This window comes from Gopherus flavomarginatus, chromosome 2, assembly GCF_025201925.1.
Source record: "Gopherus flavomarginatus isolate rGopFla2 chromosome 2, rGopFla2.mat.asm, whole genome shotgun sequence".
Taxonomy (NCBI): domain Eukaryota; kingdom Metazoa; phylum Chordata; order Testudines; family Testudinidae; genus Gopherus; species Gopherus flavomarginatus.
This window is the reverse complement of record NC_066618.1, coordinates 218,969,893-218,995,561: the sequence shown is the minus strand read 5'-3', so window position 1 is coordinate 218,995,561 and position 25,669 is coordinate 218,969,893. Positions and strand designations below refer to the sequence as shown.

General features: G+C 45.8%; 1 protein-coding gene across 1 annotated transcript in view; it reads right to left on the bottom strand.

Annotated features, from left to right (window-relative positions):
* Positions 1–12,192: 12,192 nt before the first annotated feature.
* TAF4B (TATA-box binding protein associated factor 4b) overlaps positions 12,193–25,669 on the bottom strand; it is a 127,218-nt gene continuing 113,741 nt past the window's right edge. Inside the window, exon 15 of the mRNA XM_050942084.1 lies at positions 12,193–13,958. Within this exon, the coding sequence (XP_050798041.1) occupies positions 13,794–13,958 (165 nt within the window). The 3' untranslated portion in view covers positions 12,193–13,793. The remainder of the gene's footprint in view (positions 13,959–25,669) is intronic.

The following is a 25,669-nucleotide window of genomic DNA, read 5'->3' as shown; positions in this document are numbered from 1 at the left end:
ACTCCTCAGCCTTCAGCCTCAAGTTTAAGTTGACCCTCTTTAACAGCTCTTGATGGGCCTTGGCATCATCCTGGGAGACTGGATGATAGGACCCAGTTATCACCTCATCAGGAGATGATGATGATGAGGGAAGAATCAGCAGGTCTGTCACCTCTGCTGCCTTTATTATGGTAGCCTCAGCCGAAGCTGCGGGACCCTGAGAAGTCCGCTTTACTCCTGTGTCCGATTCAGGGGGTGGCTGGGAAGCTGTCACGGACTGCTTGTCGGATGCACCCTAGGCTGACCTATGTCCCTGTGATGGTCGGGGAAACACCCAGTGGCTCCAGCGATGCCATGCGGCTGGCCACTGGCCCTGAGGCCATGCTGTCTCCTGTTGTCCTGCAGGCAATACCGTTTCCCCAATGTTCGTTGTCGGAGTCTGAGGAGGGGGATACATGTCTGGGGGACCAGTGTCGAGGCCTTCGGTCCACCCTGGTTGCTCCCTGCATCGAAGCTGTGGGGACAGGTGCCATTCTTCTTCAGGTCTGCAACCATGCACTGGTGAGTGCCACCTCGAGCCCAAGGACTGTTGCCTGGAGTCCAGAACTGACACCGGGAACGCTGCCTGGTAGGCCAACCTGTGTCCAAGGTCTGGTAGTGAACGAACTGTGTCGGGGCACTCCCTGAGGTGAGGAGTGGTGCCACAATGATGGGGACCATTGGAAGGGTCCCAAGGCAGGTTTACCCCTCAATCGGGGAACCTCCATAGCCTGCATGGGCAGTACTGGTAAAGACAAAATATCCTTTGTGGCCTGAAAGGCCTCCAGTGTGGACGGCACCAGGTGTTGGGTGCCTCTGCCATTTCCTGGGGTGGTGGGCGGGTCATGGAGTGGGCTAGCCTGGTCAACAGAAGCTGTGGCCCGACCTCTGCCTGGAAGGGAAGATCTACCTCTCATGGGCCTTTGCTCTCCTCTGGTCCTCCCCTTCTCTTTGTGGGACGTAGAACAACATCCCCTCCCGGCCTTTCTTTGCTTTCCAGCTGGTACCAGGGATGGGGATCGATGCCGGACCGAGGCCAGTGCCAGCAGCACACTCCACACCGAGGCCATGGTGCTGGGGGTGGAGTCTGATCTGGACAGCTCTGGGGCTGATGTAAGTGCCAACTCCATAAGGAGCGCTCGGAGACAAATGTCCCACTTGTTTTTGGTTCGGGGGTTGAAACACAGATCGCTAATGTGGGTTTCCCCCAAGCACTTTAAGCAGTTACTGTGGGGGTTGCGGACTGGCATGGGCTTCTTGTAACAGTCACAAGGTTTGAAGTGTGGGAATCAGAGCCTCTCCCATCCCTAAGCTAAGTCCGATCCAGGACTACCACTAATACTAAACTACACTAAGAGAACTAAAGAACTAACAACTATAAACAGTGCCATTCGCAATTAGCAGTTGAGAAGAGTAAGCTTGTTGAGGCAAGGAGAAGTTCTAGTACTGTCACTGGGGTAAGAAGGAACTGAGGATGGGGGGGACTAGCAGCACCCCTTATTCTGCAGCATATGCATGCCACCCCAGAGGGTGCCAGAGCTGGTCCCCTACGGATACCAAGGGAAAATCTTTGGGCACCGATCCATGTGATGAGCGCACACACCTACAATGGTATGGACATGAGTAAGCACTTGAAGAACCACCTTTCCTTCTGCACATAGCCCCCATGACTTCTGTCGTCCCACAACTCCCCCGATTTGCCCCAGGCCAGTCAGACTGCCAGGAGAGCTGAATTGGTTCTGCTGCAGCTTGGAGTTCTGGTCTGTTCTCATTGCTCCTCTGCCCTTGGGGAAAGAGGCAGACCCCACTCACTTTCGTATTTTTGGTTAATATCTTAAATGTTATGTAGAAGTCAATGAGCAAGCAGTGCAGATGTGCTTCCTGTGGGAAATAATACTTAATAAGCAACATCCTATCTCCTGCACTAGCTGAACTTCTCAAAGGGCTTTAAAGCAGAAGCCATGTCACTGCCAGTTGAGCTTGCCTGGAGAGGTGGTGTGTGGGAGAGGTAAGTTTTTCCAAAGTTCCCATCTACCACAAAGTAAACTGAAATGAAAATGTATTCTTAAGTTTTTTACACTCGCACACAGAATCATTAACTTTGTGTAGTTAAAGACTAGAGGGATGGAGTGAAGGTTTTGGCCACTGGCAAAATTTCCACCATTAACTAATGAATGTTCAGGAAGCACATTGAGCTCCTTTGATAAAGGCACTATATATGCAAAGTATTACATTATATTATCTGCAGGGCCTCGGGACACTGCACCCACAGTACTAGACCTGTAAAGTTTAATAGGGGTAGGTGTGTTCTCATTTTTGTTGTATGCTTGAAAATGGGGAGAAGGGCAGCAAGAGGCACACCACATGCACTTCATCACACAACACCCTCCCACCCCAATCCATGCCAACATTAGCCAGCAGCTTGTGGCTGAACATGGGTAATAGTAACTGCAGCCAACTCGAATTTTAAATCCCAATATCTGACTTAGGGAGTATTGTCAGCTGGTCCAGGAAGCTGCTGCTGGCAGTTGTACTGGGCCACCTGGTGCTGATTAATGCAGGTGCAGCAGTAGCGAATACTTACAGGCATGAGAATGTATTAGAGATAAAAGATTGGCTATAACGACCAGGTGCAATATGCTTATGCCTTGCCATGTGGTGGCAGTTTCCTGTTCTATTTTGTGGTACAACCAGCTACTCGTGCTGGCAGAAAGAGATTAGGAATGGCAGCAGAGAACGAAAGTGAGGCATGAGCAGGCCCAAAGCTAGTCCTCCACCGATGCCTATAGCTGTGTCTTTCCTATATTGAAGCAGGAGACAACACATATCCAAACCTGTAGCACCTGTGGTGACTCCTGCATGTGTCAAAGCCAAAAAAGCTGGGTGTGGGCTCAGCTGATGATGCAAACTATCCCTTAACAAGGGCTTGTTACATGTGTTGGCAAAGACTGCAAGGTTCACAATGGAAAAAACATGTGGGCACCTATGCTACAGCTGAACAGGTGGAGCACAGACAGGCTGCTGCATGCAGGAACTTGCAGCAGAGAAAGCAGGGCCTTGGGGAGCAGAAATTTGATAAGGCCAGCCCATGGGTGTCTTTGGCCCTATGTGTACATTTTACAGTTGGAAGGAAGCCACTTTCCCCCAGTGGAATCGAGCTGATAAGAGTTGCTGGTAAAATGACTGAACACTAGCAGCAAATACACCTGCGTGAAGGGCCAGGGCGTGTCAGAGCTCAAATGCAAAACCAACCATGACTGAACACAACAGGAGGCAGTGGGAGTTGATTTACTGGTCCTTTCCGGTGGAGTGGAGGACACATCAGTAAGTAGATGGCAGATACAACTTCCACCAGGGAAATGCCTGGGCAGATGTTGCCACCTAAAAGTATACTGCCAGTTGTTGCAACCTCACAACACACTGAAGAACTTGCTGGCGTGCTCAGCAGGGAAAGGCAATTCATTGATGGAACACGGGTCAGGTGCTGTGAGGAGCCCCCCACTTCTTTTCAAAGGGGCATAGGTAAATATGGAGGTTTCCAAGGGGCTTGGGGAGGTTGGGGGGGGGGGTAACAGCTGGCCCCACCATGCACAGGCAACTGCAGGAAAACTCAAGTAGTGACAAACCTGTTGCAGAAATGGCTATCTATGCGTCAGCTGCTACAACCCTGGACCCAGGCTAGGCCTTGTATAATGATAGGTACTGCAGGTCCCTTGTTTTGCATGCTCTTAGAGCCTGAGGCTAGTATGTTGATAATGACCAACCAACGCTGTGACTACGTCAGCCTTGTTGAGTCAGCCCATTGTTCTGACAGTGGGGCAGGCACACCATGGTGCTGCCTGGCAACAGGTGCTGCAGGAGCAGGCTGTGCTGGTGAAAGGCCCCATTAGTTAGTGCCCTAGCCAGAGCATTCTACGAGTGACCCAAAGTGCCTCTTTAACCCTACACAGACTGCACAGTCCCTGCTGGCTAGTGGGCAAGAGCAGAGTCTTGTGCCTAAGCTTCTGCAGTGGGCGGGTGCAGAGCTGGTTTTAATTCCTGGCTCTAGCACAGCCATTGTGTGTGACTGTGGGTGAGAGATTTAATCTTGCTGTGAACCTTGAGGATGAGTAATGTGCTTCCCATCCCCAGCAGGTAGGGGTGGTTTGAGAACAAGGATGGAGGGATGAGACTCAAAGGGTTCTTTTGGGGTGGGGCACCGCCTGTGAACATCTCCCAGTGAGGCGCTGCTGGGTGAGGGCTCTGGCTGCAGTAGGGGTAGTGGCCTTGTTCGACAATGTAGTCTCACAGCATCCCTTGGGCTACCTCAGTGCTACAGAATGTTAGTCTTCTGCTCTTCAATGGCAAAGCTAAATATTTTCTTGTGTATGATTTTGCAAATGAGACTGACTGTCCCTTCAAGCCCTCCCCCTCCTTTCCCCAGAGGCAAGCAGGCGTGTTTACAGGCTACTGCTGCCTCTGGCTGTGGGCGTATGTAATTACCTAGCTGGCCTTTTTGATGTAACCTATTTACTTGCAGGCCAGGGTGATGCTTGCTCCCTGAGGCCAGGAGATGCCCACACCCATTTGTTATGCTGAAGGAGTAGGTGTTTAATGCCTGTCTGCCACTAACACCTCCTACTTAGAACAGCCATGCATTAGTCACACATCAGCAGAAAGGCCTCACAACACAACTGCTTTGCCTAGCAATCGTGTATAGGCATAGAGCCAAGGAGCCCTACTTAGGGACCAGCATCTCCCCAGCCCCCCCCAGGTAGGTGCTGTACAACCATAATAAAAAAGCCAGTCACTGCCCCAGAGACCTTACACTCTAAATAAAAGACAAACACTGGCTACAACTGCTATGCTGGGGGGAATAACAGCAGCTGCAGCCTTTCCTCTTTCACAGGACCTCCAGCATCTGCGAGGCAGAAGTTGTAATGTGCCTCAGCTAGACTTAACATGGACCTATTCACAGGCCTAGAAGGGAGCTCATCTAGTCCGGTCCCCTGCACTCGTGGCAGGACTAAGTATTATCTAGTGTCAGACCTTCTCTGATGGGTGTTTGTCTAACCTGCTCTTAAAAACCTCACTGATAGAGATTCCACAATGGCCCTTGGCAATTTATTCCTGGGCTTAACCACCCTGACAATTAGGAAAATTTTCCTAATGGCCAATCTAAATCTCCCTTGCTGCCATTTAAGCCCACCGCCTCTTGTCCTAGCCTCAGAAGTTAAGGAGAACATATTTTCTCCCTACTCCTTGGAACCACCTTTTATGTACTTGAAAACTGTTATGTCTCCCTCTCAGTCTCTCTTTGCCAGACTAAACAAACCCAGTGTATTCAATCTTCCCTCCTAGGTCATGTTTTCTAGACCATTAATCATTTTTGTGGCTCTTCTCTAGACTTTCTTCAGTTTGTTCACAGCTTTCCTGAAATGTGGCATCCAGAACTGGCCTCAATACTCCAGATGAAGCCTAACTAGCATAGAATAGAGCAGACAAATTACTTCTCATGTCCTGCTTGCCATACACCTGCTAATACATCCCAAAATGTTGCTTGCTTTTTTATCCACCAGCATTGACTCATATTTAGTTTGTGATTCCCCTCCCCACACTTTCCACAGTACTCCTCCTTAGGCACTCACTTCCCCTTTTGTATTTGTGCACCTGAGGGGGTATCTCTACATTGCAGTAACAGCAGAGCATCTCAAACCCTGAGGCTTGTGGGGCTCACAGGAGGTGCTTGGGCTGGTTCCTGGACTCTGAACCCCAAACAGCTGCACTGCTTGTTTCAGCTCAGTAGCCTTGGAACCAGGCTTCTGCGGATAAGGTTGAAACTGTAAGACTCCGCGCCGGGCATTTTTTATTATTGGGGTGTAGTCATAGCTGTAGCCACCCAGCTTTGCCCAGTCTTAGTCTCCCAGTGCAGCCAGACCAATAATCACTTGAGCATGAGTGGTTGCCAGGGCAGTTGTGTTATAACTGCAGTCATGTGTCAGTCTCAGCCCTTGCTCCATCTGGCTGCTGGCACCATGGCTCTGGGTATAGGGCTGGGGTGTGACCTGGATTTCCTCCTCCCCCAGCAAAAGGGAGGTATAAAGCAGGGATAGGCAACCTATGGCACGTGTGCCAAAGGCGACCCGTGAGCTGATTTTCAGTGGCAATCACACTTTCTGGGTCCTGGCCACCGGTCTGGAGGGCTCAGCATTTTAATTTAATTTTAAATGAAGCTTATTAAAGTTTTAAAACCTTATTTACTTTACATACAACAATAGTTTAGTTATATATTATAGACTTATAGAGACTTTCTAAAAACATTAAAATGTATGATTTAAGGTTTTGTGTGCCAGTAAGAGTGAATAAATGAAGACTTGGCACACCACTTCTGAAAGGTTGCTGACCCCTGGTATAAATGCATCGGTCCAAGAACAGCTGCTGGTGCTTCTCTTCCTCTAATCTGGTGCAGTCTGTGAGGTTTTCCCATTCCACATCTGCTGTTTCCTCATTAGGTGCTGGCTCCACACCACGGTAAGTTGCCTTATTAACACTGTAGGCCTCACTGCAGGCTGGTGGGCAGAGGAGCACATTGGCTTCCTCTTTTAGGAAAAGTGGGGGAATTAAGGGACTATTCCAACATGGTGGCGAGAGCACTGTGTACCTTATACTCTCCCCATGGGGGAAAGGAACACTGAGGGGCGCTCTACCTATGGCAGGTAATTTGCCTAGAGCTGTTAAATGGCCACAGCTGTACAGTCTGGGAGGTGGTAATGGTCATCGCTATGATAATTGCATGTACATGAAAGGGTGTGAGATACAATTGGGGGTGTTACACAGTACAGAAAGTGGGTCATGCTTATCTAGGGAGCAGTGAATCACTAGTAAGCAAGGGCAAGAACTTCAGCAGGATTTCTTATTGCATTGCAGGGTAGAGTATAGTGTTGCCTGTTGGAGACCTCCCCCTTGGGGAAGAGGGATTTTTTTGGAATTCTCTAGTGTGGAGAGGAACAGCTCCCATGAAGCATCTTAACTTGTACTCAAGCGACAGTAGGTGCTATTTGGATAGAAGGGCAGCAGCATTGCTTCCACCCCCTTACAACTTTCAGCCGCTGGGGGTGAGGAAGAGGCTTTGAACAGAGATCTTCCATGTGGAGGAGGGCTTTAACCCCTAACCTCTCGGACAGGCTGAAGTAGAGCTCCTTCAGTCTCTCCTCTTGAAGCTGTTTCACAGTGTCTGAGCAACTGGACTAGGCACACTGAGCCCCAGCTGTCCCACCTCCCCCAGGCATGCAGATCTACATCCTATGCACTGAACTACAGCATCACTCACTGGAGCACCCAGCATAAATATTTAAATAGGCTGCAATGAAAAGGAGCAAGACACCACCCCCCTGTAACCCTTAGCCCAGTAGCTAGCACATAGCCCTGTGCTGTCAGAGATCCAGGTTTAACTCCCACTTCTGCCTCACATGAGCAGCAATTTAAAACTCAGGGTTCACCTTTCTTCAGTCAGTGTCCTGGCCCCTGTGCTATAGGGTATGCAGGGACAGGCTTGTCTCACTCTACTCTTGGGGCTGTTCCGCAATATATAAAATATTAATGGAAGCAGGGAGACTTAAGTTTGGGTCTCCCAGGGGAGTGCTCTAAGCCTTGGCCTAGAGTTCTCCTCTCACCCCGTCCCTATTTAATTATTTATAGACAGTAGAACAGCTGCAACCGCTGAGATTCAGAGAACTGTCTCTGCATCCTCCATAGCTCTGTGCTGACAGCATCCAAGGCCCTCCTCTTCATTAGGCAGAGAGAGAACTTGAGCCCCCTAAACCACTCCACTCCCTCCCTGAAGAAGCCCACTTGATATCAGGCCTGGTGGGTCTTCTCCTCCCTTAGAGTGCAGAGAAAAGGGAGACTCAAGTTTTACACTATTCAACACGGAATAAATCAGCTGCATACAGGCCTGCATGTAGTACTGTCAAACCCCCATTTGATTGGGGCACATGATGTTTAACTCCTGCTGTAGCCAGTCTCACCCTGGAGAAGCTATAACCCTCCTATGTATTTCAGCCCTGCCTAGGGGAAACCCCTGCTGTCTATTCTTCCCTAAGAAGTGAGGAAGGCAGCCAGTCAATCAGGGCTGCTGCAGGAACCAAGCAGCACTCACCCATGCCTCAAGCAGAAAGGAGGAAAGAGCCCAGCACTGCTAGTGTTGCTGCCACCTCACCCTGCAACCCTACGCCAGGGAAGGGCAAACTAGTGTAGTTGCGCTCCCCGACCTGGGAGAGGCATGGGGAATGCCCAGGTGTGCAGTGGGGAAGAGCTGGGGTTAGAGGTGGCACAAAAATAGTTTCAGAATTTGGGGAGTGGGGAAGAAGCAAGCCACATTTTATACACATCTAATCCGATCACATTTTGATTCCTGCAAGAGCCAAAAATCTTATTCTAGAAATTCTGGAGAGTTGGCCACATTCAGTGACTGAGGGATGCAAAAGGGAAACTTAAAAATCAAGAGTGACCCCACACTGGAATCGTAAAAAGTCTCATAGATAATGGGACATTTTTGAGATTAGCCTTTTTGAACATTTGGGGGTAGTAATACTGCAGTTCAGGGTTCTCTGTCTATCTTCCCAGAAACCAAAATGTCTTTTCAAACCTTTCACAGCTGCTAGGTAACAGGGCCATCCTTACACATCAAAAGCAAGGTTAGGCAAGAATATCTTACCTGGCCCTAGGCATCCCATGACACAGAACTCTCAGTGCCTGTAACCCAGCCTCTGGGGTGTAGCCATCAACTGGGAGTTCTAATGACAAAGATCTCTGAGCTCGAGGTTATGAACTTGAAACACCAGTCATGCCATGAGCAGGTATAGACAAGCAGTTTCCAATCAGTGGAAACTAGAAAGTGTCCTCATCTCTGGCTGCTACAGGAAATGGCACTATCAATGTGATACTATAAGACTGATTTAGCCAGTTTACATCTACACAAGACCTTAGCCCCTCTCTTCCTCTGCTGCTTTCTCAGTGGGAACAGTAGTGTCCAACCTTTTCAGTTGAACAACCAAATATATATTTTTTCCTAAAGGAGATAGGGGATATATTCTTTGGTCAGGGTAGAGGTTGTGCTCTGCTTGTCCAGTTGCACCACTCAGATGACAGAAAGGAAGGGGAAACCTGCTGCACATCCCCAGTGAGCCTTCACCTACCTATGCCCAGGGCATTTTCCCTGCCTTGGAAAGGGTTGCAAAACTCAAACCTGCCCTGCAGCTATTCTAGGCTAATTACATCTTACTCATAGTGGGTATCCTGGTTTCTCCAGGTGGATCCTGGTATGAAAGATTAGAAATTATGATTGGACTTCAGCAGCTGCAAAAAAGGCTCTGGAATGGACTGGTCAAACACTCAAGAAGATCCCTTTCGGGACATCCTCCCCAACCCCTTCACTCTACAGAACAGGGGTTTACACTGCTTTTAGGTTAGTACACAACTAAAGTTCAAAGGAAGCTAGATATGGACATGTTGCAGCTGCAGGTCTTCTGCCTACCCCTCCTTCCTCTGCATTAGAGAGCTATAGGCACACTGTGCCTGGATCAGACAACACAGAGCCATGGAGGTGGGGGGGGGGGGAGAAGAGAAAATGAGAGCTCATCCTTGATCCTGACACTAAAAACACAGTAGAACCTCAGAGTCATGACCATCTGAGGAATGGAGGTCATTCGTAACTCTGAACAAAACGTTACGGTGGTTCTTTCAAAAGCTGACAACTGGACATTGGCTTAATACAGCTTTGAAACTTTACTATGCCAAAGAAAAATGCTGCTTTTAAACCATCTTAATTTAAATGGAACAAGCACAGAGTTTCCTTATCTTGTCAAAATTTTTTTCTTCAACTTTCCTTTTTTTTTTTTTTAGTAGTTTACACTTAACAGTACTGTACCGTATTTCCCCCCTCTTTTCCCCTTTTGTTTCTGCTACTGCCTGTGTTCTTCTGGTTCGAAATGAGGCGTGTGGCTGATTGGTCAGTTTGTAACTGAGGTTCTACTGCTGACTTCAAGTAATGCAGTGGGAGATGGAGGAGCATCACCAAGATGCAGCCCAAGCAGATTCATACTCTTGGTGTTGCTCTGGCATTAATTTAGGGTGGGACAAGGGAGAGGGTGAACAACAGATTTTTCAAAACATTGAAGAATCACATAGGAATGAACTAGATTGGATTGAACCTGAGGTGGACTGAAAGTGAAAGTTTTCATGCATTTCTTCCTCTGATGGAGAATACCAACAAGTCTGTTCAATTAAATATTTAACCTGCAAATTAGTCTGAAAGAATTCTAGAAGCCACATAGTCGTGCCAGAATGCAAGAGAACATACACCTCTACCCTGATATAACACAACCGATATAACACGAATTCGGATATAACGTGGTAAAGCAGCGCTCTGGGGGGTGGGGCCGCACACTTTGGCAGATCAAAGCAAGTTTGATAGAACGCAGCTTCACCTAAAATGCAGTAAGATTTTTTGGCTCCCGAGGCCAGTGTTATATCGGGGTAGAGGTGTACTTCACTTTGATTTTATTGACTTGAGACAGGGCAAAGAGCAGCTCTCGTGAACTATTTTCCTTCCTTAGAATTATGCCTTTACTTTTACTACTGTCCTTGACAATTCCAAAATAATCACTGTTTTTCAGAAGAATCTCTCTTCCCTGCACAATTCAGCACACTGCAGCAGTAACAACTCAGCTGAACTGCTTTTATAAGTTGCCCTCTCCCCAACCAATCACTATTCACAAGGTGTCAAAGGATTAAATGTATTAAAAAACAATCTCACACAGCTCTATGGGCATTCCTCCCCTTTATCTTCTCCCTATTCTTATTGGCAAGATTATTAGTTTCCACACTTGGGAATGGTTATAATTCAGTAATTGCACCAGAGATATTTCTTCTAGAAAGGTTCTCACACACACACACACACACACACACACACACACACACACTATTCTCTTATAAAATATGCAGCTCTTTCCAATTTGTGGGAATACAAGTAAGGAACCTATACAAACAACTTTAATTATTAAGGCTGTCACACCAAACAACTCAAAACATAACTGACAGATTTTGGAAGTAAGCCAATATGAATTGGCTTTCAGTTACTGAGAAACAGATGATATATCAGATTCACTCCAAACAGATTTAAGTGTTGTGTAAGTCAATGTGCAGGAACAGTACCTGTTTAAAGAGGTAGGTGAACTGTTTGTAATGCACATCTGGGTACATGACAAATCTAAGTACTAGAAATGAATGGCACTGTACTCTCTAAATGTTGCAATCATACCATGACCTGGACAATGTTTAAGGGGTCCATTATATGGACATAATTCACTTAAAGAATATTATAACCTGTGCATATTTTAGACAATTAACTCCAAACATATGAAGTATATATTAACTCCAGCATTGAGTTACTAAACTGGGTCACCCATAAGCATCAACATCCTTCATAATAATAAACTGCGAAAGATTAGAGAAAATTACCCTGAGTTGCATCTCTTTCAGGTATAAAAGGAAGTCTTAAAAAAAAAAATCCAAGAAAAGGTTACTGATATAGGCCATGGTAAGGATGTTGAGCTCCCTGCCCGAAATGCATATATTTAAATCATTTAAGGCTGATCCAAAACCTACTGAAGACAATGGAGAGAGACCCATTGGCTCCAATGGGTTTTATATCAGGACCTTAAACTCCCATGTGTTTCTACTTTATGAAGGAAATATTACACAGACATCAAGAATAAAAAATTGAAGCCTGTTCTGATTAAAAAAAGCTTCTGCTCTTGATTAAATAATATACTAATCTAGCACAGCTATGGCTTTATATTCTAGAGGTCAACAAATATTTTAAATTTCAATTCTAATTTTTGAGGCTATTTCTATTAAGGAGTTCCTTGCTGATTGTTCCTAATTTTTGTATAAATGGGCATGTGTTTAGCCAATCAAAATATTTAAAATAAAGCAAACCACAGCTTCCTGCACATATATCTATGGTGCTAACTAAGAGATAACTGCACCTCTTCTCATTCATTTCTGAATCAATTTTCAAAAACACTGAAGATTGTGTATTTCCTAGCACGAGATGGAGTAAAGTTGCCCACTATTATTTTTAATAAAATAATTGCTTTAATGCAGTATTTAAAATAATTTTAAACATCTGGTCAATAAGATACAGTACACAAATATGGAAAAATGCTGCACTTTACATAAAAAGTAAAGCTAAGCATTTAATTATACAAAACAATTTTGCCTGATGCCATCAATATCTTGCAAACTACAGCTTCATTGTCAAAGTACTGCTTTTTACATATATGCTATATGTACACAAATAATTTACAGCAATTTACTAGCTTTGTTCACTATTGTCCCAAAACAAAAACATGACTGATTCAAAACATACTGTATTTGGTAAGGGTCTACAGTGGTCCTAGTGACTGAGGATATGGTTACATTTCTTTTTTCCACTTTAGCATGCCAAATAACTGTAGGAAGCCTTTTCCTTAAATTTCAGCAGGAAGGCATTCAATACAGTTCAATCCTGCCTTCCCTACTAGTTGTGTCAGACAGCCATGCTATACAGTGCTGTGCCATAGGGTATGTGATGCAGTAGGAGGAAGGGACTTTCCCTTTTCCAACAAGGCAGCTTTCACTGGATCGTCAAATGCAGAAAAGAAACTATTCCAACAGTATTAAGAAACTGGAGTCACCGTCACTGAGTGGGAATTACGCAACTGGCTAAACCATTCAGTTTACATTTTTGAGACAATCCCCGGAGCATTAATATATTCTGCATATCTTTGCTGTAGTACCAGCATCACATCAGTTAAATTTACATTCTCAATAAAGCAATGAAAGGACTATTTTCCGACTGTATAGTCCTAGAATGTTTAGCATTTTAAATAGCCTTTTCTGCAGAAAGCCAATGCAGGCTGCTTTTGACTGCTCAATTTTTTGTTCAAGGTTTAGTTGAACTTACTGCTAGTTTAGATGACTAGCAAAGGAAAACAGACCAAATCTAGTTTCCCATTCCTTTTTAGGCTCCTTTTCTTATTCTGGTCTTTCACTAGCTAGCTCCAGGTTTCCTTAACACTGAAGCTCACGCTATCTAAACCATAGGATGTGAACCTCATGACAGGACCTTTTGCATTTATACTCACATTCCTCTTGGTTGAGTCTTCCTTTGGAGGCAATAAAGAAAGGCGAGCTTACTTCACATCCCTTTGCTTGCTCCCTCATTCCTTGAAAACTGGCTTTTAGGAATAGTTACAGCAATTAATTCCAAAACTAGGAAATGTAAAGAAATGCTGATACACTAGCATGTTGATAGATTGCTGGCTCATGATTAGATACATTCATCAGGTGTAGTGCCTTGAAATGTGTCTTCCTAAATAAGGTTGGATTAGAGGAAGGCTTTACACATAGAACAGATGTTGTAGACTTTGGAGTACTGAAGCAAGTGACAGATAACTTGGTACACATCTTAAGCCTTTAGTCTGCAAGAGTTAAATGCATGCAGGTGGATTGAGTATGTGTGTGCTCGGTGTCTTCACTGTTTTACAGACTGGTTTAACCTGAATGTGATTTATTTTTAAAAAACCCTCCAGGTGCTAAATTAGGTATTTAATACAAATGTGTATCTGTAAACAAAAGTTATCCTTATAATGGATTATTTCCCACAAATTGGAATTTCAGGACAGTGCAGCAATGCTTCAGTGTTTTCTTTGGCAGTAGACAGCAAGAAATGAAATGCAAGATTTGAATCATCACTTCAGAAGAGCACGGTACAAGGCTAGAGAATGCTTCATCTCCCTCTCTTGTTCCATGCAGAATATCAAGTCCCTGAGACAGACACGTGTTATTCTCGGACGAAACTGTTTTGTAAGACTAAAACCAGGTGATCCAGAAGCAACTGCACTGCCATTCAAGCCCTAAACGGGTGGGGAGAAGAGAGAAGAAAAAGTTAAAATGAATTATTTTTCAAAATACATGTCCCTTTATTCTCAATGGGCTAGACCACTGAAGTCATGTAAAGGCAGACAAAATCTAGCATGTTGATGTTCAGCTTTATGTATGTTTTTGTAAGAGAGAAACCTGCAATCCATAAATCCCATTTCTACATAACGTATGACTTAATTTATCTTTTGCAATTTAATTACTGTGTCATTTTAGTTGGTTATTTTAACAATTGGAAGAAAATATATCACACTAAACCACTATGATTAATTGCATTTTCACTACAGATACAGATCAGTGAATGCTCGTACAGACAAAAACCATGCTGAAAGCCACCTAATTACACGATAGAGTTGAAGAAAACTGAATTTTTGGTTTGCAAGAAACTGATGTTTTGGTCTAATCGGGATCAAAACTAAGTTTAACATCTGCTGTAAACCAAAGACTCCAATTTTGGGGGGGGGGGGGGGGGACAGGCTGAAATGGTGTTTCCAAAAACAAGAACCTTCCTTCCCCCCAGTCCCCTGACAGCAGGAGTGAAATTAAGGTGTTTGTTAGTTTCACTGTTGATCACCACTGAACAGCAGCTGACTTCCAATGCAGGGAACTGCAAACACAAGGTCCCTTGAAGCTTCAGGATCCCCGGACCTATCAGCATGGCTGGACTGCCAAAGACCCTGCAAGTCCAGGCTTCTTAGCATCTCTGCCACTCAGAGTTCTGTCAGAAAGAACCTTGTCTGTGATTCAACAAAATTCCATCAAACCCGAACCATGTTTGTAAAACTTTTTCTGTTTTGTCAGAAAATTTCTAAACTGCTGTACACAAAAGAATGGGTATGTATGGCAGAGAATACCATAGGAATACACTATTTTGGGTAGAGATATAGGTTACATCTTCATTCCTACCCATAACCACTCTTATGCTTCAGATGTTGATCTCCTCACAAAGACAGCTGTGTCTGAGAATGGACTCAACTATTAACACACGGTAAACATGGCAAAGAGGAACTGGGACAGTCTAACCATTCATGTACAGTCATTTGTCTAAAAGTGTTTAAAAATAATCCAGGAGATTTTATCGTTCAAGACAAAAAAACACACACAGCCAGAGTATCTAAATGCTGGGAAGGCATTCCTTGAACATGCAGTCTATCCATCTGCCAATCAGCAGGTTTATCTGGATATGAAAATCCAATTGGAGAAGAAGATGATGATTAGCTGTCATACATTCAGGATGTTAGCAGGAGCATATGTATGCAGCCACCCTCCATTTTGAAATGAACAGAGATTAATTAATAGAAAAAAAGGAAGATTACTATGAGCTGCACAATTGACTGGCTACTTATCTTGGAGCCAATCTATACTGTACAGCCAGTCTCATCACTACTGCAGGCTTCTTGGTAATGAATGCAATTTGTACAAATACAAGCGCTCAGACTAACTTCAACCAGGCGATGCCCACCAGCACCAATTCCACTTGGAGGTGGTGTTACTTGGATGCAATTTTAACTATTGTCAATTCTTATCCTAACAGTCTCTATGAAACTTCAGCAAAATTGGGCTTTATCACCTTGGCTTAAAAAAAACCCGATTAAAAACATTAGAAACAAAAGCCAGTAAAGGACAGTCCACAGCAATGAATTAGATATTTATGCCATAAGGAGAGACTTTACATTAAAGAGCATTTAAATTTATAAGCTAAGATGCATTAAAAGGCACTTTCACTAGATATTAGACAATGATTTGCAGAAAATTAAGCAGTATTTCTTACTAGCAACATGCACAGAATTAAGCATTGTTTCATTTGTTTTACAGTCATTTCTATTAAAAACTATCAAATGCCACAATTTGAAACTTTCAGTTTGTTAAATGGCTTGGAACAAATGTGCATGTGGGGAAGACCGCTGGCCACTTAGCATAAAGAGGGCACTGCTGGCCTGGTAAGAGACAAAAGGGTCACAGTTCAAGTTTGTCATATGACAACCCTGAAGGATCCAGGAAAAAGAGCTCTGCAGTGCAGCTGCCAGCACAGAGTTGAAAAGGAGGTCAATCCAACAGGATGCAGCAGAAGGCTCAAGGCAATGTTATAAATGAAAAACCCTCAGGGATTTTCAGTAACCCAACAGCAATGTCCTTTATAATTCAAAGAACTTCATGGAGGTGAAAACATTCTCTCTAGATGCACAGTCTTACCTTTAAAAAATAAACACACACATCCTCTCAATCTAATTCACTCCCTTGGAAAAACGGGGCGCACATCTCAAATCCCCAACCTCTGTTTGGGAGCTTATAAGGAAGCGGGAGAGCCAACCCGTCCGGGTTCAAGGAGTTTTGTTTTTATCTTTTTGAAGAGAGTCATAAATTTAGTTTATTCTTGAAGTCTGGAGTCCTTGGAAATCATATCTAGTGCACTCTGCAACTTGGAAGTTTGATTACATTCTTTCGTAATGTAATCAGACAAAAACAAAAACAAAACAAGCTCATAATAGACTGTAGTCTATTAAGCTAGTAAATTCACACTTCCAACTTCATTAGACAGCTGTCATCTATTATACAAATTTTTTATTGATAAGCTATTTGAGTACAAAATTCTGATAGCCTTTCAACTGGCTGCTGAACATACCCAAAGCAGCCATTAGGTTCTACAAAATCACTTCTGGAAAGTTCAGGCCACTGCATGTTTATTTGAAAAGAAACAGATCGAAGTCCAGATTTTTAAAAAGGTAATTAGGCATTGATGCACTCAGCATTGCGATGCCCAACTGATTTAGGAGCCTAAATCTCATTTTCAAATGCGATTTAGACACAGTTTAAATCCTGTTGATTGCCAATGAGATTTTGGGTCTTAAGTGATTAAATACCTTTACAAATATGGGCTTAAGTCATATTTAGTCTGTTACTGTGCTTTAACAGGCAATCTGGGTCAGGCCACTCACATATCTGAAGAGATAACTGTTGGTGCTGCAAAAGGAACGAATCTGGTTGGAATGACACCTAACAGAATGCTGCGTTGCTTTGAGGCTACAGCACATAGAAACCTCCTTTAAAGTACAAGTTAACTGCAGAGCACATACTAGCAAAACCTCAGATATGCATCATTCCAGTTCCCTCTTGGTTTGCCCTTCCCCACCCACAGCAATTTTTTGTCCTTTCATATTTTGTTTTAAACCGGGGAGCAATGGAAGTGGTTGTATTGACACTTTTTACCTCTAAGAGTATTGCTTTAAAAGCAAAACATCTTTCTGAGGTACCAAAAATACAAACCGGTATCTGCACTTACAAGTTCATGCTCACACTGTGCACTGAGAAGAGCTAATTGCAGCAGATGTCTGCATCTGTCAAGAACAGAAGAAAACTGGCACAATTCACTGCTAATGCCAAAGTCTGGCAGTCAAGACGACTTGGATTTTTGACACTTAGGGCCATATCTGTAGGTGACACTAGTGAAAGTGCTCTCTGCAGTGTAACTGCCAGAACAGTCCTCTACTGCTGCTCCGTGAGTGAGAAGATTAAGATGCCTCGTCAGGATTGGTGCAAGCCCTGTTGGACCCTGGGTGACAGTTACTGACCAACCCTCCTTCCTGGTCTTTCCCCTCCCAACCCTAGATGCCTGCACACCAGCTCCTGCCTCTGCTTTGCGGAACTTACCTGCAAATGGGTAAGGCATATCAGCCCTGCAGGCACCAGCCTGAACTCCATCCTGGAGTCTGCATTAGTGATAGTTTTCAAACAGGAAGGAATGTGTCCTCTTCCCTCTATACTCCCTCCAGAAATGGTATGTATGCCACGCTAAAGTACTTAGCCAAACAGAACAATTTAAAAAGAGGATATAAATCCCTTCTATGGGGAATTCCTGTCTATCATTTGTATTACAGTAACAGCTCTAACTAAAGTCAGGGTGCCACTCTACTAGGCTCCACACACGCACAGTGAAAGACTAAGCTCTTCGGAGTAAAGCCTATGACAACAAGGTGGGAGAGGAAGCAGAGGTATAGACCAGTGAAGTGACTGCCCAAAGTCAAAGAAGGTCAGTGGCAGAACCAGGAACAGAACCAAAGATTTCCGACTCCCAGGCCAGTGCCCTAACCAGAAACCAAGCCTCTCTCTTTCCTGAGAAAATATTTTAGAAGACATGTTATTGGAAGAATTGTATCAATGCGAATCAAAAATGGCTCAGCAGTATCCACAGAGGGGACTGAATTCCCCTGGACTGTGGGAAATACAGGCTTCTTTCCCTTCAAAAGAGCTTTTAATAAATGCAAATGTGATTTCATACAAAATATAAAGCGATATGTACCCACTGCATATGGACAACTTTTTCCACAATTACGATTTCAGCTAAATCTATTGATAATTTCTCTCCCCAACATAGTAAAAAGGTGGGATGCTTAAAGTGAATGAGAGTCACAAGCAAGGCCAGCTGAATGACTGCCCTTCCCTCCCAAAGTATTTGCATTTTTACCAATGCAAAGCACAAATGAAGAGATTACACATAGGACTAGATAACTCAAGTGAAGAGAGGTTTGAGACAGAATGAGGAAGCACCAGGCACTTTGAACAGATGAAGAAATAGGCTTTGAAATCAGTTAGTGGAATAAAGTTAAGAAAACCCGTTATGAGTTCAAAACAAAACAAAAAAGCAAGCAAAACAAACTCACTCACTCCTCTAAACTGAAGATAGAGCCTAACAAAAGAAGATCCCTGCTGTGGGCTGCAGCAGATCCATTGGGGGTAAAGGATACCCAGTTCCCTATACAGAGGGCCTGAGCACCAGACAGGCCAGAGCAGTGTTTTCAAAGCCCCAAACCACTTTCTCACCTCCACGTCTGTGGTAGAATTAACACTCGAAGCAATAGGTTGTGGACTGCAATTATGGAGAACTTGCTAACACAGACATGTTCTGGCTTTTCCCATAGATGGCCCCCTGATGTTCTCTATACTGGGGTGGCAGAGGGGGAAAGGGGCACAGGGCTGTCTGGCCTCATAGCTTTTGAGGATTTCACAAGAATCTCAAACCTTAGGGCAGCTTCGATGTTACCTTACAGGAACTCTCCAATTGCTAATCTGAAAATAGCGTGAGCGGGAGAGAGACCCCATCAAAATACCTACTGGGATAGGCAACGGATAGACATGTGGCCATACCCAGATGTTGAAAACAATTCTAGCGTGAGGTATCGAAACCAGAGGAAGATAGATAGACATAAGCTAGCAGATCCAAGAGAGTTCATTAGTCTCCACAAAGCAGTTATAATTAGAGAATTATCACATTACTTCTACTAATATATCCTATATGTAAGAGTTTGTTAAAGAATTATGGCTCTTTATGGAACTTATCTGAAATGAAAACTGGAGCAGTGTCCACAATACTGAAGCTAGCATCGAATGTTGGAGCAGTGCACTGTGGTAGCTATCCCACAGTTCCTGCAGTCTCTGCCGCCCATTGGAATTGTGGGTTAAGCTTCCAGTGCATGATGGGGCAAACACATTCTCGCGGGTGTTTCTGGGTGTGTGCCGTCACTCGCTCCTCCCTCTGTGAAAGCTATGGCAGACACCATACTACCAGCAGATGGTGCAGCACAGTCTCTTGGTACTATGAATCCACCTCGCATATCCTCTCGTCTTTCTATTTACTCTTTCATCTAACCATTTCCCGCCTTTTTTAGGCTACCATGACAGAGCTGCACAGCTTTCGCCGCTTTTTCCATGTTGTCTGTCCTGGGCTCCCGTGGAAGCTACAGAAGGCAACAATTCCCTGCCATTTTTCAGCCATCGTGAACAGAGCCACACAGCTTCCACCGCAAACTCTGCTCTCGCAGCTCTAACGAGCTTCTCGACTCCGTGAAAGCTACAGAAGACAACCGTTTACTGCCTTTTATCAGCCATCTTGAACCGAACAGCTCATCGTTTCTCGCCCTTTTTCCAGGATTACCCATCCAGGTGCCATAGCGCGGCCAGCATGGAGCCAGCTCAGATCTCTGCTGCAGTTTTGACCATTGTAAATAACTCGCGCATTATCCAGCACTATGTGCAGTACCTGCAAAACCGGGTGAGGAAGCGACAATGCAATTACTATGCTGAGGAGGACATGGACAGACATTCCTAGAATCACAGCATGTGGAAACTGGGAGATCATGGTGGCATTGGGCCTGGTTCATGACGCGGAATGCCGATTCTGGGCCTGGGAAACAAGCACAGACTGTTGGGACTGCATAGTGTTGCAGGTCTGGAATGATTCCCAGTGGCTGCGAAACGTTCGTATGCATAGGGCCACTTTCATGGAACTTTGTGACTTGCAGTCCCCTGCCCTGAAGTCCAAAGACACCAAAATGAGAGCAGCCCTCACCACTGAGAAGCGAGTGGCCATAGCACTGTGGAAGCTTGCAATGCCCAACAGCTACCAGTCAGTCAGGAATCAGTTTGGAATGGGCAAATCTACTGTGGGGGCTGCAGTGCTGCAAATAGCCAATGTAATTGTTGAGCAGCTGCTATCAAGGGTAGTGACTCTGAAAAATGTGCAGACCATTGTGGATGGCTTTAATGCGTTGGGGTTCCTTAACTGCGGCAGGATGATAGAAGGAACACATATCCCTATCTTGGCCTCGGCACACTGGGGTAGCCAGTACAAAAAACGCAAGGGGTACTTTTCCATGGTGCTGCAAGCACTCGTGGATCACAAGAGACATTTCACCGACATCAGTGTGGGATGGCCAGAAAAGATGCATCTTCAGAAACTCTGGTCTGTTTGAACAGCTACAGGAAAGGACTTACTTCCCAGACCAGAAAATTACCGTTGGGGATGTTGAAATGTCTATAGTTATCTTCAGGGATCCAGCCTTCCTTAATGCCATGGCTCATGAAGCCATACACAGGTACCCTGGACAGTAGTAAGGAGCAGTTCAACTATAGGCTGAGCAAGTGCAGAATGGTAGTAGAATGTGCTTCTGGACATCTGAAAGCATGCTGGTGCAGTTTACTGACTCGGTCAGATCTCAGGACAACCAATATTCCAATTGTAATTGCTGCTTGTTGTGTGCTCCAGAATCTGAGAGTGTAAGGGGGAGATGTTTACGGCGGGGTGGGTAAAATCTAAATTGTGTAACAAATAATAAAGAACAGTTTTTAAACACATTGAGAGAAATCAGAAGGCAGACTGGGGGAGGGAGGGAGTAAGGACAAGTCGAGAAACCAAATCAAAAGTTCACATATGCCAGCTTTCTGCTGCTGGGGCTATCCTCTGGGGTTGAGTGTGCGAGTCCCCGTAGCCTATGGAACTTGGGGAGGAGGGAGGGCGGTTATACAGGACCTGCAGCAGCAGTCTGTGGTCTTGCTGCCTTTCACGCATTAGCTCCGCCATACAGCGAAGCATGTCAGTTTGTTCCCCCACGAGCTTGACCATAGCGTCCTGCTTGCTCTCATAGCGCGCATCCCTCCTCTGTGTTCCTGTAATGCTTTACGGGACTCAGCAATTGTTTGCCTCCACACATTCAGCTGGGCCCTATCAGTGCGGGAGGACTGCATGAGCTCAGCAAATGTCTTCCTGAGTGTGTTTTTTCTGCCTTCTAATCTGGACCAGCCTCTAGGACAGAGTAGATAGGGGCCCCATTGAAACATTTGCACCTGTGGGAGGAGAAAGAGGGAAGGTAGTATTTTAAAATACATTTCAAAGAAAAAAGGGGACACTTTGGTATGAGTAAGCCATCACACACAGCCAGGCAACAGAATTCAGATTGCAGGCAGCCTAGGGGCACGCGGGGTTCTGCTTCTTCTACATTAATTTCTGTGTTTTCAAACTGCTGAGACCCCTTTCCTATAGGGAGCAATGCCTGGTGGGTTTGCCATAAAGGAGGGTCTGCGGGCTCTCTGGGATGATCACGTCACACAACCCCCAACCCCACCCACCACGTGGCTCTGATGAGGCTCTGAGCAGGGATGAGCCCTTTAAACTATATGCTAACAGCCCAGCATGGCTGGGTTTCACCCCTGCCCCCCACCGTGTGGCTCCGATCAGGCTCTCACTCACCAGAAGTACCTTCTCCAGGATCATGGTCTGGGAGTCCACACTGGGAGTAGGGCGAGGCTATTGGCTCCAGCGTTAAGCATAGTTCCTGGCTAGGTGGAAAACAGATTCCCCACCTGCCACCTGTGCACTGTCCTCCTCCTCCTCTTCATCCTCCAATGACTCTTCCTCCTCACAGGTGTCCACGGACAGTGGTGGGGTAGTGGTGACATCACCCCCCATAATTGCATGGAGCTCACGGTAGAAGCGGAATGTATGGGGTTGTGACCCAGAGCGCCTGTTTGCCTCCCTGGCTTTTTGGTTGGCTTGCCTGAGCTCCATGATTTTTGTACGACACTGCTCTGTGTCCCTGGAGTAGCCTCTTTCTGTCATGGCCCCGGAGACTTTAGCGTAATATTGGCATTTCTTTTTTTTGGAACGTAGTACTGCCATAACAGACTCGTCTCCCCAACATGCGATGAGATCCAGTACCTCCCATTTGGGCCATGCTGGAGTTTGTCTGCGAATCCGGGACTGCGTGATCTGTTGTGATGGTGGACTATGCTGACGGTCACCTGTGCTGATGGTGACCAAACAGGAAATGAAATTCAAAAGTTCCTGGGGCTTTTCCTGCCCACCTGGCTAGTGCATCAGAGTTGAGAGTGTCATCCAGAGCGGTTACAAGGGAGTATTCTGGGAGAGCTCCCAGAGGCCATTAACGTTGAATAGTGTCCACAATACCTTTAACTTGGGATTGCGATCTCAATTTAAGCGCTACTCCACTTGCTGAGGTGGAACAGAAATCAATGTAAAGAGCCCTTTAAATCAAAAAAGCCGGTTTGGTCACGTGGACGGAATCATTTTTTTTTCGAATTAACTCAGCTAATTCCGAAACAGACTAGAGTATACCAGGCCTTAATGACCATAGTCAGAGAACTGTAGAACTGGAAGGGACCTCAAAAGGTCATCTAGTCCAGTCCCCTGCATTCAGGACAGGTCTAAGTAATAACTAGCCCATTCCTGAAAAGTGTTTGTCTAACTTGTTCTTAAAAACCTTCAGTGATGGAGATTCCACAACTTCCCTAGGCAATTTGTTCAAGTCCTTTACTACCCTGACAGTTAGGAATTTGTCCTAACATCTAACTTAAATCTCCTTTGCTGCAATTTTAAGACGCTCGCTTCTTGTCCTATCCTCAGAGGCTGAGTAAAATTTTTCACCCTCCTCCTTGTAACAACCTTTTATGTACTTGAAAATTTATGTCCCCCCTCAGTCTTGTGTTCTCCAGACTAAACAAACCCAATTTTTTCAATCTTTCCTCATAAGTCATGTTTTCTAGACTTCTAATTTTTGTTGCTCCTCTTGACTCCCTCCAATTTGCCCACATCTTTCCTGAAATACGGCACTCAGAACTAGACACAATATTCCAACTGAGGCCTTACCAGCACAGAGTAGAGTGGAAGAATTATTTCGTGTGTCTTGCGGACCACAATCCTCCTGATACATCCCAGAATTATTTTTGCTTTTTTGGGGAACATTGTTACACTGGTGACACATTTAGCTTGTGATCCACTATAACCCCCATATCCCTTTCTGAAGTACTCCTTCCTAGACAGTCGTTTCCCATTTTGTATGTGTTCCATTGATTATTTCTTCCTACGTGGAGTAAAACAGACAGTTACCTTTCCTGTAACTGGTGTTCTTTGAGATGTGTTGCTCACGTCTATTCCACAATACGTGTGCATGCTCGCCATGTGCACCGGTGTCGGAAATATTTCCCCTAGCAGTACCCATAGGGGAGCACCCCAGCGACCCCTAGAATGGCGCCTCAATGGTGCGGTATAAAGGGCGCTATGCACTCCCCCCACCCTCAGTTCCTTCTTGCCAGACAACTCCAACAGAGGGGAAGGAGGGCAGGATGTGGAATAGGCATGAACAGCACATCTCGAAGAACACCAGTTATGGAAAAGGTAACTTTTCTTCTTCAAGTGATTGCTCACGTGTATTCCACAATAGGTGATTCCAAGCTGTATCTGTTGGAGATGGGTAGGAGTTCAAACTCTCAGGACAGAGTACAGCCCTGCCAAACCCAGAGTTCTCCCTGGTCTGGGAGATGATCGCATAATGTGAGGTGAACGTGTGAACTGAAGACCATGTGGCAGCCTTACAAATGTCCTGGATGGGGACATGGGCCAAAAAAGCAGCTGACAAGGCCTGCGCCCTAGTTGAGTGCACCTTCACAGTTGGTGGTGGAGGGATTCCCGCTAGGTCATAACAGGTACGGATGCATGAGGTAATCCGGCTGGAGAGCCCGAGTGGAGACTGGCCTACCTTTCATGTGCTGGGCTGAGGCGATGAACAGTTGCGAGGACTTTCTGAATGGTTTAGTCCGCTCCAAGTAAATAGCCAGAGCCTGTCTCACATCCAGCACATGGAGGCGGCGCTCGTAACTGGACACATGGGGCTTGGGGCAGAGGACCAGCAGAAAAATGTCCTGACCCATGTGATAGGTGGAGACCATCTTTGGGAGGAATGAAGGGTGTTGGCGGAGCTGGACCTTATCTTTATGAAACACTGTGCATGGGGGCTCAGATCTCAGGGCCCTGAGTTCCAAGACCCACCTAGCCAACGTGATCACAACCAGGAAGGCCACCTTCCACCGGGGCCCGAACCTGGTCTCAGCAGCCCTGCCTGGGCCATCAGAAGGACCTGGGCCTTGTCCTCTATATTTTCCAGGACCTTGCCAATCAGCAGGAACGGAGGAAAGGCAGAGAGAAACTGGCTTGACCAGGCCAGGAGGAAGGCATCGGAGATAGTGCCCCAACCCAGCTCCTCACCCCGAGCAGAACTAGGGACTGTGACAATTCTGCAGGGTCGCGAACAGGTCCACCTGGGGAGTTCCCCACACTTGGAAAAGTCTGTGCACCACTTCTGGGTGCAGAGACTACTCATGCTGAGAGGAGAAGTCCTTACTCAAGCGATCTGCCCGCGAGTTCTGGGCACCCAGTAGATGTAAGGCCTGTAGTCCGAGGTCCTGGGCTATACAAAACTCCCACAGCCTGAGGGCTTCGTGGCAGAGGATCGGGCCTTGCCTTGCCTGTTGATGTAGAACATTGAGGCCATGCTGTCCATGAGGACCCTGACCACCCGGCCTCCAGGTGCGAACGGAAGGCCATGCACACCAGCCGTGCCGCTCTGAGCTCCTTCACATTTATGTGGAGGGTCAGATCCTGGGCTGACCACAGACCTTGGGTCTTAACGTCCCCCATCCCAGGTCCAATGCATCAGACACCAGTTCCAGCGACGGGGCCCTGCCCCTGAACAGGACCCCTTGGAGCCTATTTCTCAGGGAGGACCACCACCGTAGGGAGGTGATCACTGGCTCGGGCACCGTGTGGACTTTGTCCATCCTGTCCCTGGCCTGGAGAACTCCGAGGCCAACCAGAGCTGGAGGGGCCTCATCCTGAGTCTGGCATGATGGATCACACACGTGTACGCCGACATGTGACCCAAGAGCTCAGACTCAGACTCTAGGACTGGAAGGGACCTCGAGAGGTCATCGAGTCCAGTCCCCTGCCCTCATGGCAGGACCAAATACTGTCTAGACCATCCCTGATAGACATTTATCTAACCTACTCTTAAATATCTCCAGAGATGGAGATTCCACAACTTCCCTAGGCAATCTATTCCAG